The 17661-nt window shown below is 40.5% G+C and overlaps 2 protein-coding genes across 2 annotated transcripts in view; one reads left to right on the plus strand and one right to left on the minus strand.

The window, feature by feature from the left end:
* SLCO5A1 (solute carrier organic anion transporter family, member 5A1) overlaps nucleotides 1–17477 on the plus strand; it is a gene marked incomplete at its 5' end in the record, with an annotated part of 107183 nt that extends 89706 nt beyond the window's left edge. The window contains one exon of the mRNA XM_008583512.1: nucleotides 17394–17477. The remainder of the gene's footprint in view (nucleotides 1–17393) is intronic.
* Nucleotides 9012–17661, minus strand: part of SULF1 (sulfatase 1) — an 87871-nt gene continuing 79221 nt past the window's right edge. Inside the window, exon 20 of the mRNA XM_008583510.1 lies at nucleotides 9012–11383. Coding sequence (XP_008581732.1) covers nucleotides 11353–11383 — 31 coding nt within the window. The 3' untranslated portion in view covers nucleotides 9012–11352. The remainder of the gene's footprint in view (nucleotides 11384–17661) is intronic.

The following is a 17661-nucleotide window of genomic DNA, read 5'->3' on the forward strand; positions in this document are numbered from 1 at the left end:
AGTAATGATTGAAAATAATTTAAAATAAACTGGTCTATCATACCAAATCCTACTTTATCAGAGTTAGAATCATTTTACATGCCACTCTGATTCCCTCCTACTGTCTCCTTCCCGCAGTGATTCTGAGAAAGGATTTTTCCGTTCTTAAATGCACTTTGGGTTCATTATCCATCTTTCTTTTTAGTACGTTCCAGCACATCGCTTTGATTTAGGTACCACACGAATGCTTTTACGTGGTGTGTAAGATGATGCTTCCTGACAGCACTAATGGACTGACAGCAAGTTAACTCATGGGATTTGGCCGTGAGGGACTGTAAGGTCCAAATACCAATATTTGGTGAACAGTTTCTGCCAAGGAGACTATGCTTATGTAGGGCTGGCTAATTCAATAAATAGTTTCCCTGTCTAGTTAACACTCTTCCACAAAGAGATGTGGTTGACAGACTGTCCCGTGATTGACAGACTGTCCCCTGATACAGGCTCTTTGCCCTCCATCTTGATCAGCTGGTAGAATCATGCCAATATTCTTGGGTACAAGGTTTTTTTCTTCCCTACCTAGGAATGGCATTGGTCAAATGGTTCTCTTGGTTGCATGCAGTTTGTGGAGAGGGTTATCACTATTAGACTGAATAATGTCTACAAGGGGTGAAGCTACTGGTCTCAGGTGACAAGGACTTCCCTTTGGCCCTTTGGCTTGGCTCACAGTGAGGTGAGCAGTCTTGCTCGGCTAAGACTGTAATTGCATTGGCTTCTGTCAGACGTTGGTCAGTGTGGCATATATTAAAGGTTTTCAGAAAACATTACTAATTAACCTAGTGTCTACTCTGGGCCTTGGGGTTCCCCTTTACCCTTGAAGAGAGATCTTTGGTCCTTTAGAAGAGAAAGTTTCCTTTGGCGTTGGAGCTAAAGATGTGTAGATTGGGGAGGGGTGGTGTTTCCTGAATTTTCCTCTGATTATTAAAATACTGCATTGAGAGAGTTTTGGTGGGATTGGCACTTTTTTGTGGCTAAGATTGTTGGACTCAACAGGGGTAAGTAGAGAGCCTCATTGCACCCCCTTCTCTACCTTGAAGAGTCATCCAGTTCAGCAGTTGGTGTCTGGGCACTAGTTATCTGTCAGGTACCATTTTAACCGATTACTGTCAACCACTCTGTGAATCCTTTGGGATGATTCGGCCAGAACTCAAAGAAATTGGCCTGAAATGTGTACCACAATGATAATATTGTACTTCCGCAAGTTTCCAATACTTATAAATAGCATACTTATAAATAGCAAGTGTATCATTAATGTGTTGTTGGTGGATATGGAATAAATAGTAAAAATTGTGAGGGAGAGAATTTTTGGAATATGTACCAATTAAGCATAGTTCCCCAAATGCTTTGGGCTTTGATAGCATCATTGGAATATTACATAGCCAACTAAAGTGACTATTTTGTAGGTGATAACATTTAATTGTATACATAAAATCTTATCTCTTTGTTAATAAATTGGTCATGTTACTTTATAGTCACAGTTGCTATTAGAAGTCTCCATGAGTTTGGCTTCGAATTAATTATTTTGGCAAAACGTCTTTTTATGCCTTTATGAACTCTGTAAATTAATGTATTATTTGGCTTTAATATCCAAATACAATATCCTTGAGTCCATCCTATTAATTTAGAAACTCCCGGGGGGTGGGATGGATGGTTGGAGCACATTCTTTTGGTTATCTTCATTAGCATGAAATCCTTATTCTTTTTTGTAGGTGTGTTCAATTCTTGAAAATAGCCAGAAGCAAGGTGTTGGAGGTGGGGAGAAAGGAGGAACAGAGAGGAAACAAATTAGCATTTGTTGAGTGTTGACTATTTGCAGAGCATTTTGTCATGCACTTAATATACATTATTTAATCCTCTTAGTAACCTTGCAAAGATTTTATTCTTTTGGTTTTTTTAAAAATACATATGAAATGGAGGCTCAGAGTAGTAAAGTAACTTGGTTAGGATTGTACAGAGTGGCAAAGTCAGAGTTCAGACGTAGGTTTCTCTGACCGTTATTCGCTTCTTATACTACATAATGCATACAATAGTTTTTAGTTAACAAAGGCAAGATGTGACTAAAATAGTGAGGTTAGAGCATTTTATTTTTTGATGTATTACTGTTTCTGAGTAGAAAAGTTATTTCTCATGTAAATAGAAAAAACTGTAGGAAACATCAAGATTTAATGTTTAACTGGATTTTCAAGGTAAATTTACATTTATTTAGCTAGCTGTTATATTAAAAACTGTTTGTCATAGCATACCTCAAATATTTATTTATAGTTCATATTTAATATAGAACAAATCCAATTTCGATGTTAACATCGAGTCTCAGCAGAGTTTCTGAAATGAAACCTTATGAGGAAAGCTAGTTCACATTCGTTGAATCTGAGCTTTGGGGATTTTAGGTATATATTTTTTTCTTTCAGAATATTAACATTTCTATTAGTTTTTTGGTGAATATGAGTTTTAGTATTCCTAATAAAAATTTTAAATGAATGTGTACAAAAGAGGTACCAAACTGCTGACCCCAATTGTAACCTTTAGCTGGTGCAACAACCACTGGCAGCATGCACTTGGAAGTGTCAGTCTGCACAGAAGGGGGTTACCTGCGGTAGGGGCTAGTGGAGGTAATGGCAATCCTACATTTTCACCACCCACCAAGAAAATTCTGCTTCAGTCAGCAATTCCAGCTTGCATCTTTTGGTGGACTTGGAGCCAGGTGTTTCTTTTTGGAGCCTGTTTTGTAGAAACCATGTGCCAAAGAGAAGCTTCGTAGTTTGGATGGACCTGAAGCATTTGTGGGAATTCTTTAGTGTGCCCAGGAGCAGTAGGTGAACCCAAGCCCAGGATGGTAGCCAGTGATATTTTGTGATTGTGTGTACTTAAAACATCATAGTTGGCACAGAACACGAATATAACTATTGATACATAGGTGCATACCGAATATTCTAAGTAGCAGACAGATACCAAAACACTGTATAATCCCAGAATTGCCTAGGCTGCAGGTTTGCTAATACTCTGTTATACAGACTGGTAGGTAGCCTTCACACGCATTTGTGTTTCCTCTTCCGTAGTACGGGAGTGCTGTGGCTGGTGGGCCAAGTTAGATGCCTTGTGCACTTTATCTTTTCTGTCCTCTTCTTCATCTTCCGAGATGCTGCTGGCTCTATCTTTTTCAGACTTCTCATTATTGCATTGAAATCAGACTTGTGTATGTTTGAAGAGGTTTTATTTTAGTACTTCATTTTTAGTCAGTCCTAGGAAGGGTCAGATATGACAGAAATCCTTCCTGGGTATTTGCTTTTGCAACATTAAAGAAATGCCTTGGTGCTAAAAGTATTTAATGATGCATGTTCACCACTAAGAAGCTGCATGTGCTTTGAGTCTGGAAATCTGGAGAATTTCTCAGAAAACAAGCATCCATTACTCTCATTTCAACAGTTAATCCATAAATTCTATGCTGCAAAAATGAAGCGTGTAAGGGGGAATACTTTTCTATGGGAAACTCAGTGCTTTTGATATTTATTTTAGCAAGAATAATTAGATGCTAAAAGTAATTTCAGAGAGAGGTAAAAAAATATTTCAGATAACCTTTTCTTATTCCTTTTCCATAAAGCTTACACTCAAGGTGTTTTTAACATTGGGGTTTTGAAAGTGTTATCTTTTTCTGGTATTCTACCATCACATGTTAAAACTGAAGAACATATTATTGAAAATGAAAATAATTGTTGGGACATATTAAACCAAAAGGGTGGACAAAAGAAATTTAAAGTTTGTATCTAGAAATAAAAAATAAGAATTAATTGGTAAGACTGGTACCAATTATTGGTAATTGGTAATTGTAATTGGTAAGACTAGTACCAAATTGTGGGCATTTTTCTTAAAATACATACCTCTCTACCAAAAACCCCAAATGTTAATTTAGAAGCATGAAGCAGGAAGGTCAGCCTCTGACTCCTTAGTTTCAGAAAATGTAAAACTGTGTTAAATAAACTGGCATTAGGATCTTAGTGGAGTGTGTGTCCAGTGTGTGTGTGTGTTTGTGTGTAGAGGTGTGCTTGTGATGAAAGACTGTTCGAGTGTTGCGTAAAGAAGTTTGATTTTTAAAATGAATATTTATTTGGAGACCTCTTAGGGTAATTTAAAAGATGTATAATTTCCTGGTGATTAATGAAATTGATTGTTGATGTACTAATAAACCTCGGTTTACAACATCTTGAATACTTGATCATGAAAAATTAAGAAAAAAAAGTAAAAAGAAAACAAATAAAGTGTGTTAGATCGAGATTTGTCTCTAGATTTTTGTTGTTTGAAGAGTTGAAGCAATGATACCAGTGTGATCCCCCATCCCGCCCACAAGATTAACTCCATACCTAACTGATAACTCTCAGAATGTTCTATGTGTAAACTATTAGGACTATAATTTTAAAAGCCTGCAGTAGCATATTTTTTGTTGAGTCACCAAAGAGAATAATTTTAAGTAGTTCACATTTATCTATTTAAATTCAAAACAGACTTTCAGACTACCTAGAATATGATTTGTTACATTTAAATAACATGCTAATCCCCAAATCTGAGTGGCTTCATAGCACACAGGTTTATTTCTCATTCACATTACATGTCTATTATGGGTTTGTTTCACCCGGTCCCTCAGGGATCCAGGCTGACAGAAGTGCCAGCATCTTGAAGCTGCACTGAAACTTTCAGTGTTGGCCTAGATGCTGGGTCAAGGAAGGAAGGGCCCAGAGCATGGCAGAAGGGCTTTTTTTTTTCTCAGCTTGGAGGTGACACATGTCACTTCTGCTCCCATTTTGTTGGCCAGAACTAGTGTCATTGCCCTGCCTAACTGCCTGGTGTCCTGAAAAAATGTAGGGGAGCCAATGGTGAGCATTCAGTGGGTATTGTTCTTTGCCACACAGTTGTCTGTGAGAGGTTAAGAAAGATATCCAAAGGAGTCCAACTCATTCTAAAAATTGGTAAATGAAGGGAAAGTCTCAAGCATAAAAAGAAATGATTTTCAAAGGAGTGAATATCAAAACTTGGTCAACAAAGCAGGTAAAAGCTTCCTTCCTCCCATCTCTACTGAATGACAAATGAATCATCTCTTGCTACAGTGGCCCGCAGCCAGTGCTCTGAGACGAGCAAGAGCGTGTGCTCAGACTTCACCTAGAGAGCAAGGGCACTGGATTTGGAGGTCTCTCCTGACTGACAGAGCTTTCTAGACACACTGGAGTCTAAGACTTTGGGGTGAGAACCGGAAGGAGGTAAAAGAGTCATGGAAATCACAGCGTGACTCACGGACTGAAGTGCAAAGTGGTTATATTTGGAATCCTGCCTGGAGCGGCTATAAGTGGGAAGCTGGGCCATTGATGCCATTTCTCACTTGCTCACCCCGCACACCGAAAGTGAGGGGTTGGAGTGGCTCAAGATACCTGAGTTATTGGGGTGGGGGGTGGGGGAAGGGGAGCGTAGGTGTCTGTGCTGACTTTTGGGAAAACCTTTATTTCCCCCATGGCTTTGTGTATTCATGGAGGGAGACCTTTGGCAAAGCACAAATAGACCCCTGACCTAATCTACCATCTTCTCCACAATTATGTATGCATAATTTAGGCAAAAGGATTTCTCCTGAATTTCTTACATTTCCCGCACTTTTAGGTAAAACCAGAGCCATTTTTATTATTGGGCTTTTAGAAATAGGCATATTAGGAAATATTTCTCTTTAAGCAACAAGGAGGGCGGTTATGAGCGAGGCCACTGCCTTCCTTGCCGTAGCCCCAGACTTGGTACAACTTCAGTGTTCTAAGAACTGTTTAAAATCATCCACTTCCTTTCTTCTTTTTAATATTGCCTACTGGGCAGAGATGGCCTCTGTGGCTTCAGCGTATGGGAGCCGAAAAACATTTTTAATTGCACAAAGACACTGGAAAGCGAAGAGATCAATATTCAGAGCTCACTTGAATTTAAACATCAAAGTTTGATACAGTTCCAACTCATAATACCGACATAAATCAGTAGAGAGCCGAAGCTGTTCTTTGGCCTGCAGGAGTGGCTAAGATGCTCAGCACTGAAGAAAGAGCAAGCCCGCCATGGATCAAGTTGTTCTAGATGTGTTCTTGTCGGAATGGTAGGGCGGAGAGGGGCAATGCCACTTCAGAAATCCATGGAATTGGCTGCTTTGTGGGGCAGGTCTGAGCCCTAAGCAAAGACGTCTTCAGTTGCACTAGAGTGACACCTGGTGGTCATTGTGGAGAAAACACGCTTGGCTAATCTAGGACCTCTGGTTCCAGTTTGAGGGGGTGGGACTCTTAGTGACAGGAAACAGGGTGGCAAGGTCTGTGACCTTTCCCTTGCTGAAATCTACTGGAGGTCAGATTGGCTTCACTCTAGCTCTGAGTCACCTGCCCTGCTGGGAGGTGCGGAACGTGGAGGGATGCGGGGAGGCTGCAGATTCTGCGCCCAAGTCCTGGGAGGCCCACTGGTGGTGGGCGGGGAGGGACTAGAATATTCAGACAGAAGGCAATACCGTTGCTCAGTGCTTCCATTTGCCAGCTGAAGAGTGAGGCAAAGTTCGGCTCAAAAGATCCCGGCATGCGTGGTTCCCTTTGCCTCCATCTCTCTTTCCCTAACATGAGGGGTCAAAATATGAGTTTTGAAAGTCATTCTCTCTACTTTCTTCACAGAGAAGTGGGCTGGCTACAAGGCCAAGCTACTGTGCTGGCAAAGTCCTCAACGTCAACAACACGACCTAGAGAAAGAGGGGTTAACTAGACCACTACGAACGATGGTCACATTAGGTTAAGTTTCTCGGTCAGAAATGCACAAGGAATATGGATATGAGGGTGTCCAGTTTTTCTGGCTCCACTGTCCCCAGTTTTGGTACATCAGTGTTTTCTTACTTGGCGGAGAGTATAAAATGGGGGAGAGAGTATGTCCAGGGGGGTGGAGTTCAGGAAAGTTTACATGGAAGGAAAAGGTAAAATTGGAAACAACATGGGAATTGAAGGAGGGTGAGATTTCTACAGGTTGAGATGGGACACGGGGGTAGGTATCATACATAGGAGGGTGGGTGGAAAGGTAGAGAAAAATTCAGGCCTAGGAAGGTGGTGCTGATCCAGGGAAGCTGAGGGAGCCGGTGGGTGGATGGGGATGGACCATGAACAGGAACGACTCCCCTGGCAGTGAGTGTGAGAGGTGTGGCAACTGGGAGGGGCAAGAGGTGCGAAAGGGCTTAGGGGATTATTCCAGCTTTTCCAGCAGCTTTTCTAAGAAGTCACAAGGGCATAAAAGACGCAGAGTGTGGTGGTGGAGGTATTCATTGCCATAGTGTTTTCATTATCAACTCAAGATCTTTGTTTTCTAGAAAAATAGAATTTTGGAAATATCAGGCAGAATAGGACTAATTTGGGGGAATTGAGGATCTTAAGTCCTGAAAAATAAGCATTTAAAAATCTTTTTTAGGAAGCCAACATTAGGTACATTTGGCATGGGATTGGAGTATTAAATATTTATTCTTTTTCTCTTAACCAAAAATCCCTGCAGATGTTGGTGATCATGGAATTATTATTATTATTGTTATTTTTAAAAGGTCAGGAGGGGCCTTAGAAATGATCTAGTTAGGGTATGGTAGATAGATTTTGTCTTGCCTGCCAACACCAATTCAACAGTGTTGAGAATAGCTGTCTGGAGAAATAACTGGTTGTGTTAAGGACTTTAAGGATTCTAGCTTAATGGAAAAGTGCCCTGACACCTTCCCTGAGCACAATTTGGGAAAAGAAAACACATATGGTGTGTATTTGCCATCTTTGATCTGAACCTCTTCTTTTACAGTCGAGGAAGCTGTCTTAGAGAGGTTTATGTGACTTTCTTGTTCATTGTTCTTTTTACTACTTCTTACCAAATGGAGCCCCACTGTGACCTCCCTTCCCTGGCCTGGTGTGTGTGTACGTGTGTGTGCATACATGCTTGTGTGTCTGCACATGAGTGTGGGCACATGTGTGCACGTGTGTTTAAATGGAGAAAATGGAGAGGGGCTAAATCTCTTTGTCTTCTAAATCTGTCAGGAGTAGGGAATGGGCAGTCGGGAAGTCAGCTCAGCCCTTCTGGGTGTCAGCTTCCTGACAGATCAGATGAGGCCGGCCAATGTCTACGTGTCCTTCACAATTTGAAATATAGCCCTGGGAACCATACAGTCTCCCTCACGTCCTTTATGCATAGTAGGTACCTACAGTCATTGGATTGAATTAAAATGGAACTTTCTCTGGGTGGGACAGCAGCATCTGGCCTCATCACGTTTTACAGGGAAGAGCAAGGAGCAAGGCACACAGACCCATCTATGGACACTATTATTTTGGATTCTGTCTTTTTGATGAAATTTTGGTTTCCTCAATTATCCAAGTACTGAACTTTTAACCTTCTGATCTCTGGACATTTCATAGATTGTTAGCCCCTCTACCTGAAGGCTAAATCTCCTCAGGAGATTTGGAACAGAAGGAACATATGGAGTTTGCCAAGCAGAAAATTTGAAGTCTTGGAGGGTAGTGACGTCTCTGCCAGTTTATAATTCCCAAAGAACCCAAACTGCCTTTGGTGGGTCTGTCCCCTTGTTTTTGAAAAATTCCATTTGGCTGTCCGGGACCAGCTATATAATTTGGGGGGTTCAGGGGATAAATGAAAACATAGGGTCCCCTGTTCAAAAGTTATTAAGGAATTCAAGGTGGCAACGGCAGAGCTTTAACCAAGGGTGGGCCCTTTGTGACTACCCAGGTCGCTGCTGGGGAAGCCACCGTGGCTTCCACCCCATCCTCCCTGACAGCAACGAGGCCAATCCATGTTGAAATCATTCATCTGAGAATGTTCTATAATGCACTGACTTTGGGTCAATTTTATAAGTATGACTAATATTCAATCATGTGATTTGAGAGTGGGACTTGATTTTACTTGCAAGGAATGGGTGTACCATAAAAATTTGGTTAAGTTCATTTCTCTGAAACAGGTAAAGTTTAAACACCTTTTATTTCAAGAAATATTGCTTCTAGACTTTCCTGAAGCCAGAATTGTTCTATAAAAGTATCACAGAATATTATACAAGATTTAAAAAACACAGTATACTTCCTAATAACTTGAAATCTTTTTACAAAGCATCATTCATGACCATAAATATGTTTATTCTGTTTCAGCCAATGACACACACATATGATAAACAACTAGTTAATTTTAACATATGTACAGAGTCTATGATAGACTTAAAGTTACCAAAGATTCAGCTATAACATGTTAAATTTTATGTAAAAGAGTTTACCTCAAACACTTAAAACATAATTTACCTAAGCGTTCAACAATTTTAAAGAAGAAAAACAAGATATTATTGTTAAGATAAACAAGAAAGTCGTCTTGGGAAGGTGAATAATGTACTGATGACTCTCAGTGAGGTAATCCTTTTGCTGGTATTTAATACAAAATAAGAATATTCTCAAGAATACAGATTTTCAAATGCAATTTTGGACCATCTTTAAATATAATCAGCACTTAGTAAAGGCCTTAAAAATAACCAGATAACACATTATAGAATTAACCTCCCTTATGGTGTGTTTAAATTATGGAACATTCATGATATTTCACTGAAAGAAGTTCCTCATATAAATCCAAAACTAAATATATTTTCTCAGCACTTAAGCTTATTAATAACTGGGCCAAGAAAACAAAACAAAGATGAAAATAAAAGGTCTTCAGTCCTTTTCCTCCTGTCAAGAGAATAACCAAAATTTAGCAGTCTTAAGCATATGATGAACATCTTGAAGGTAGGCACAGAGAGAGCAGGCAATCTTTGTTTTGTTTATTTATTTTTACCACCAACATTATCAGCCATGCCTTTCTGCTAATCAATTTTAGCAAGTCGAGGTAAAACACATGCAGTATTTTCTGGCAAAAGCGTATGATCAACAATATGTGATCCATACTGTGTGTCGTCCTTGAGGGTCTATTTGACTCTGTCACACTGAGAGCAAACAGTGAGACTGTGATAAGCCTGTACCAATAAAAAATAAGACTAACCAAGTCGATATGGCATTTCAACCTCAAAGTGCAAAATCATTGAACTAAAAATGACAGCATTGAAAAATTCCAGTGATTAAAAATGAATCAAAATGTCATATGCACGCAGGCAACAGAAGTGTGTTGACAGATTCACCGAGGGTGTCAGGTTTTAGAAACTTAGAAAGGCACAATTCTAGCCATCTTGACTGGATAACATTTATATATGCATGTCCTTACAATGTTCAAAAGATAATACTGTTTTAGTACCAAACAAACAAACAAAAAACAAAAACCACAACACCCAGAAGTTCCCAGCCTTTCTTTCTACTCTTGGTAAAGAGTGCACCGCAACAACGAGTCCCTGTGTGCACATCGCTTGGTCACAGGCACGCTGACTTCTACTGCACAAACGCACCCAGGGTAGCTCAGAATGTTGGTAGCTATGATTGCCCTTATTAGTTTACAAATAAAAGTTAAAAAGAAATACTGTGTTTAGGGTAAGGTAACAATCTCATCTAATCAGAGGAGAGCGGAGAGGAGGCACTGCCTTCTAGATGCCATAAGTCCTCCATTTTGTGATTCTCCTTCGGCAACATCCTCGTCACTATGCTGGAATTAATAGGCGGCTCCATGGTGGGCACATTGAACGTCTGATGGACAGGGGCTCCGTCAGGATGCACAGGAAGGTACAGCTGATCTTCAAACACATCCTCTCCTGGACCTCCGTCCTGGGGGAGTTCTTTCTGACGCCTGCTAGCAGGCTGCAGCCTGGGGTGGGGCTGGAACACCAGCTCTGTCATGCCATTGCCACTGAAATCGCTTTCAATGTGATTTATCTCTTCATGTGCCATCCACTTTTCAGTTTTACCATTCCTCCAGTGTTCAGAATTCAAATGATTAAGCTCTGGAATGTCATTATTCCATTCAAGTTTATTCTCTGGGCTTAATGTTGGTTGGTTCAAATGCAGGGTTTGAAGGTCAGCTGGCAAGGTCAACTGAGGTGCTTCCCCAACCATATGAGTTGGGTCTTCATCTGACTCAGCAGAGGCCATCTCTATTGGCACAGAGGGCACTGCAGAGATAACCGAGAACCCATCACGTTGAGCAGTTTTAGTCTTATTTGTTTTATTTTGCTCATAGTGACTGTTCAGCAGTGCAAATACTCTATCTACATCCTTCAAGTAATTAGTCCAGTCAACCAGACTAAGTCTGTAGTTTTGTCTATACTCGTAGATGCTTTCATTCACACTGTATAAATCCTGCAGGCCTTGCCAGTTGATGTCTGCAGTGAGACTGGGCCAATTAACCTTCCCATCCATCCCATAACTGTCCTCTGTGAAAAGAGAGATGAAGGTGGCTCATTAGTGGAGAAAATGTTTCCTATTCATCTGGACAACCAATTTACATTGTTTTTTATAGAGCAAATGAACTCAAAACATGACACTAAAAAGTATTTCCCCCTAGTAACTTGTTTTCAAGGAGTGGCCATAGGTTACAAAGGTCATTGAACGACAACAAAAAATCTGAAAAAAGATTAAATGTGTGAAAACTTCTATGACTAAGCATGGTTGGTGCTGGAAATGGCATTGTCGTATCAGTCAGGGGACTTATGCTTAATTCCTGGCTCTACTGAAGTCAACTCTGTAGCCAGGAGAGCAGGTAAGGGAGTCTCTCTGAGTCTTGGTCCTTCATGTATCAAATGTGATAATAGCTGTGTGATCAAATCATTACTACTGTACTTATTGGGTTGCTGGGTGAATGATGGATTTGAAAGTATTTTAATGTAACAGGCAATGCTTAGTACAATATTTTTATTTTATATTTCCTGGCACTCAATATGCAAACAAACTTAAGTGCAGTTAAACTCTTCAAATCAAATGTTTGGATCTGTTATTTGATTGTGGGTTTATTTTGGTCTGCATCCTAGATAAATCTATGCCCTCGATAAATCAATCTTTGAGTAGCTTTCACATATGCAAAGAATGCACCAGCCTTCTCTCTTGCAGATCTTTCTTCATCTCCCAGATGACTATGGGCCTGCAGAAAACAATACTTGTTCTCTATTTGTGCCCAAGGACCATTCAGAAAGAGGTGGCCTAGATTAGTGTAATGAACTACCCACGAAGCAATACAGATCAGCAAGAAGAATTAGTAAAACCACATGAAACTCACACCCCCAGTATAGCTAGAAGATAGAATTCTAAAATCTTCAGATTACCTGAAAGTAAAAGAAATTAATACTAAATCCCAGCAGAGTTGTATCGTGGAAAAGTAGAATTAAAAAAATAACACAAATCTTTCCATGAACTTTTTGAAGTACCCTCATATGTCCCACTGTGACCTCAAGCCCTGGGAAAACAATATGGAAGACAGAAGAGGTAAGTGAGGGGGGATCAAAGATTAATTTGAAGCCATCACTGGCAAGAACATCAACCTTACATATAAAATGCCATAAAGAGTCCTGGCTAGTCACAGCAGTGACAATGAGGAAGGGGTGTAGAAGTGCGCATGATTCCAGGGAAAAAGGATACAAAGGAAGAGAGAAGCACCCTTTGGAAATTGAGTGGTAAAGGAAGAAGAAAGTGAAAGGGAGAAAATGTCAGGTCCTGGGAGGGGGGGAAGCAAAAGCATTGGAGGAAACGCAGCCTCTCCTACTCCCACCCCCGAATAATAATAAAATAAAAAGTGAAAGAGAAAGTATACATGGTTACCCTGACAGGAAAGGATCCTCTTAAACTAGGAATCTTGTAAATACTCCAAATCCTTCAAATAGAGGCAGCCTAAATCTATACAACATACTATAAAAGAAAATAGAAAACAAGAATAAAAAATCTTTCACTTTATGAAAATGCCCCTGCCAAAAAAAGCCATAATGGGAAGAAAGCCACGACATACCACTGCTAAGTAAATTAAATGTTTTCAATCAAGCATTTGAGGATGTGAAAACCATACTAAATCAGAAATTAAAGTATGAATCAAGGGTCTTATATCCAGCCAAGCTCTCCTTCAAGTATCCAGGCTATAGAGGAACAGTTTGGAACACGTTCCTCTATAGAATGCAGGGGATACTGTATACATCAGTTCCTCCTGAGCCATCTTCTAGAGGATGAGCTTCCTTCAACCAAGAAATCACTGGGGAAGCTTCAGCAAAAGAATTCATATGAGCATTTAATATATTTACCAGATCTAGAAGTAAAACAAAGGTAGAGGAAGGATGAAAAATAATGTATGTAGTTAATATGACAAAGTAAAAATAATGTGACTAAAAATGGGAAGAGAAGTAGGATGGATGAAGAGGATAAGTTTATGGAGTATGGTCCAGGTTGTAGCTGGGAGTCAAAAAGTGCCATTAAAAACTGACCAAAGAGATAATAAAAGGTTAAATAAAAACACAAGAATAAAGGGCATTAATAAGTATAAGTGCAAAGGCAATCAACTGGACAAAAGTACAAATCTTACTAGGTTCCAAGAGGAAAAAGAGAGCAGTTATCTTTATAAATGAGAAACTAGAGAAGACGAAATGAGAAATACATAGAAACATAATAACAGGAGATATTCAGTCAAAGACAGGTCAAATGCACTAGAAATAAATAAGAATATTTATTGGAATACTATTGGAACTGCAAGTGGACCTGTGGGTGCACTGCGTCATGGCAGCAATGCAGGGCTGGGCTGCATCTACACCTGTCCCCCTTGCCCCCTGTCAGGCACACAATGCCAACAAGAACTGCTCTGTCTGCCAGCAAGAGAGGCAGAGACTGCACACAGCTATGGGGAAGTTTTCCTTGGGGGAGGGCCCTGCACATAGCTGGCAAGTGGGTGACATTGGACCAATGCCATATCTCAAGGGGCTGACATGAGTCTGACAGGAATAGACACTTACTCCAGACTGGGCTTTGCATACCCAGAGTGGTAGCTGCAAATGGTCAAAATACCATTCAAGGATTGGAACAGAAGATACTGTACCAGTTTGGACCACCAAGTTATATTTCTTCAGACCAAAGGGCATACTTTACAGCCCGTAGTGTCCAACAGTGGGCAGAGATCACATCGAATGGACATACCATATTGCACGACCTCCTCAGAGTAATGGTCCAATAGAAACTTGGAATGTGCAGTTAAGACATTTGCTATGTAAAATGGGGGGAGATAAAGGCGTGAAGGGCTGGCTCACACACCTTCACACTCAACAAGAGGGGGGCTGAGGGAGGGTCCTACTGGATAGATTTCTCTGCTTTTCAGGGGGATACGAAGAAGGGGTGGTAGGGGAGGACACTGGTGCAGTTACGCAGTTCTTCTCCACATCGCCTCAACCTTCTCTTTTCTTGCCTGATGCAGTGGTCCCAGGACCAGGGTTGCAACTGCAGGTGTCAGAAGCAGGGATGATTGCTAAGCAAGAAACTGGAACTATATTTTAAAACTATGTCAGTTCCTAAGGGCCTGATGGGGCAAGTTGTGCCTTCTTTCCTTCTGGCAAAATTGGGGTTAACAGTGCATGTGGCTGTATTGCTGGGTGCTAAGAGTAGCTCCCTAGTTCTGCATCTACTCCACCCTGCCCTATCAGAATGGGAGTTGTGCTAGACTAGTGTTGCTGCCTGACGTCCAGAGCAGCACAGTGGCTGGACCTAATATCCTTTCCAAAAGTGGAACAGCTGGGGCATAAATGGAGAGAAGGAGGAACAGCAGTGGAGGGTAAAGGAATGAATAAATGGGTTATGTAATGAGGGAAATCCAGTCTTACATTAACATCTCCAAACAGGCTCAGAGCAAGAGATGATATTGTCTCTTAGCCCAGTTTTACCAGATGCCTGAAAGAGTGAAGCCATAGACTGCTGAGACCATTCCCTTGTGAAACCTAGCAAGACCCAATGGAAGCCTGCAAACCTGAGTGGCCTCACCCTGGGAGACATTTTCATATGACATGATAAATTTTAATGGCAGAAAGGGATCCTAGTAATCTGCTAGTATCTTTGACTTTTATGATCATTTTACTGTAAGGAGTTCATGGCCAGAGACCAGTGGGTTGACTGTGAGTGACATGACAAGAAATACATATTGGATCTCTACCTTGATTTCTGATGCAGAGATCCCAAAACATCTGTAGTCTCCTGAGTGACAATAGTGTCTTTTTGTATGCTACTGAGATGACTAGGGGCCCCTAGATAGCTTTAGGGGGGGAGCTGGTCACCAGAAAGACCCAGGCATGATTGGAGGGTTGGAACTTTGAGCCCCACTCCTTCCCTCTGGAAAGAGGGCAGGGGCTAGAGATTGAGTTGATCACCAGTGGCCAAAGATTTAATCAATTGTGCCTGTGTACTGGAGCCTCTATAACCCTAACCCACAGGGTTTAGAGAGCTCCTTCGTCAGTGAATGCATCCACGTGCTGTGAGGGTGGCCAACCCCAAATTCCGTGGGGACAGAAGCTTGTGCACTCAGGACCCTTCCAGACTTCACCCTACGCACCTCCTTCTCTGGCTGTTCATTTGTATCATTTATAATATCCTTTATAATAAATTGGTAAATGTAAAACATCTCATTGAAATATACAAAATTAAAAACACAAGAAACTACCCTGTTCGCAGATCTCAATGAAAATAAATTTGAAAGCCTGGATGAAACAGATAATTGCTCAGGAAAATAGTTCATCAGAATTGACCCAATAGAGATAGAAAGCTTAAATAGAACAATTTCTATAGAAGAAAAAGAAAAGTTATTAAAGAACTACTGTACAAAGAAGCACCAGGTCTATACGGTTTCACAGGAGAATTTTATCAAACCTTCGAAGAAAAGAGAATCCTGATGCTACATAAACTGTTCCACAACAGAGAAAACCAAGAAAAACTTCCAACCTCTTTTTATGAAGCAAGTATAACATTGATGGCTGTGGTAGGCAGAATAATGAACCCTGCTACCCCCAAAGTTATCCATATCTGAATCCCCAGAAACTGTGGGTATGTTACTTTACATGGCAAAAGGGACTTTGCAGATGTGGTTAAGTTATGGATCTGGAGATGGGGGGAGTCCCCTGGAGTATCCAGGTGGGGTCAAAGTAATCACAATGGTACTTATAAAGGGAAAGAGAGGAGGAAGGGTCAGAGGAGGAGAGAGGGGATCCTGGAAAGAGTAGGAGGAGGGGGCGGGAGGAGAGAGGGGGAGGGAGAGAGAGAGAGAGAGAGAGAGAGAGGTCTGAAGATTAGTTACAATGCTGGTTTCAAAGATGGAGCAAGGGGCCATGAACAGGGGCCGCACTGGAAGAGTCAAGGAAATAGATTCTTCCCCTGAGCCCCCAGAAGGAACACAGACCTGCTGTCACCTTGATTTTAGCCTAGCAAGACCCATTTCTGACTTCTAACCTCATAATATAAGAGAATACATTTGTGTTGTTTCAAGGCACTGTGGTAATTTGTTACAGCAGCAGTAAGAAGCTAATACTAGCTTAAACAAGAAGAAACTTACAGACTGACATCATTTATAAATATGGTATAAAAATCTTAAATAAAATATTAGTGAAAAGAATTCGATATTATATTAAGAAAATAACACACGGTGACCTAGTGGGATTTATTCCAGGAATTAAAGATTGAGTCTTTCTTAGCAAATCTATTAATATAATGCACCATATTAATAGAGCTAAACAGAAAAATTATATGAGCATCTCCATAGATGATGAAAAAGCATTTTGACAAACTCAACACTCACTAATGATAAAAGCATTAAAAAAATTGATGGCTATTTCCATAACGTGATAAAAGTATATATAACTTAGTCCGAAAGCCTAAAAGTGTTTAATGGGGGGATCCTAAAAGCATTTTTACCAAGATCAGAAACAAGGTAACATTCTACTGGAAGAATTAGTTCATTCAATTAGACATATCTCTATATATGTGTAGGTACAGGAATAGATGTCAATATATGCGTGTGTATATCTTAACACTTTCTATCCACCAGAGGGGTCTATATGCAAAGACACCTCAGCAGCAATTTTATACACCTCAAACTCAGATCTTGGTGTCCAGATGTCATTCCTCTCTAAAAGGAACTGGAGCCCTTTGAAGACATGGCTGATTCCAGGTGTGAGGTGGCAAAAATACAAGATGAACCTGGAATATATTGTTAGTCCAGAAGCATGAAGTGGTCAAAAAACGATGGGGACACTCCAACAGTGCACAGAAATCACCTGAAGGGACACCAGTGGCCAAATCTGGGACACTTCAATCATCAAAATAAATAATGATAGCAAAAAAATATTCATGGAATAAAGTGATGATTTATGAGTCCACACCAATATAAATAAATGAATAGGGGAAATGGGACATCTCTTCTTTTTCTTCTTTTTTTGGCAGTTTGGCTCATACGGGGCTAGCTGAAGCCTTGATCTTGGTCTTATAAGACTATGCTCTAACCAGCTGAGCCAACCAGCCAGCCAAGGGGAATCTCTTCTTTATGGTAGAATACCATCTAAGAAACGTAGGAGGAACAATAGAGTTGGAAAAATCACCATTTTGCAGCCGTCATGTTAATTATGAATGATTCAGGTAAGAATCATGAGTTCCTGCAAAAGCCAGCAGATGAATTGCTTATTAATTAAAAAAGGAAAAACAGTAATTTTAT

Source organism: Galeopterus variegatus, unplaced genomic scaffold (assembly GCF_000696425.1).
Source record: "Galeopterus variegatus unplaced genomic scaffold, G_variegatus-3.0.2 Scaffold2949, whole genome shotgun sequence".
NCBI lineage: Eukaryota > Metazoa > Chordata > Mammalia > Dermoptera > Cynocephalidae > Galeopterus > Galeopterus variegatus.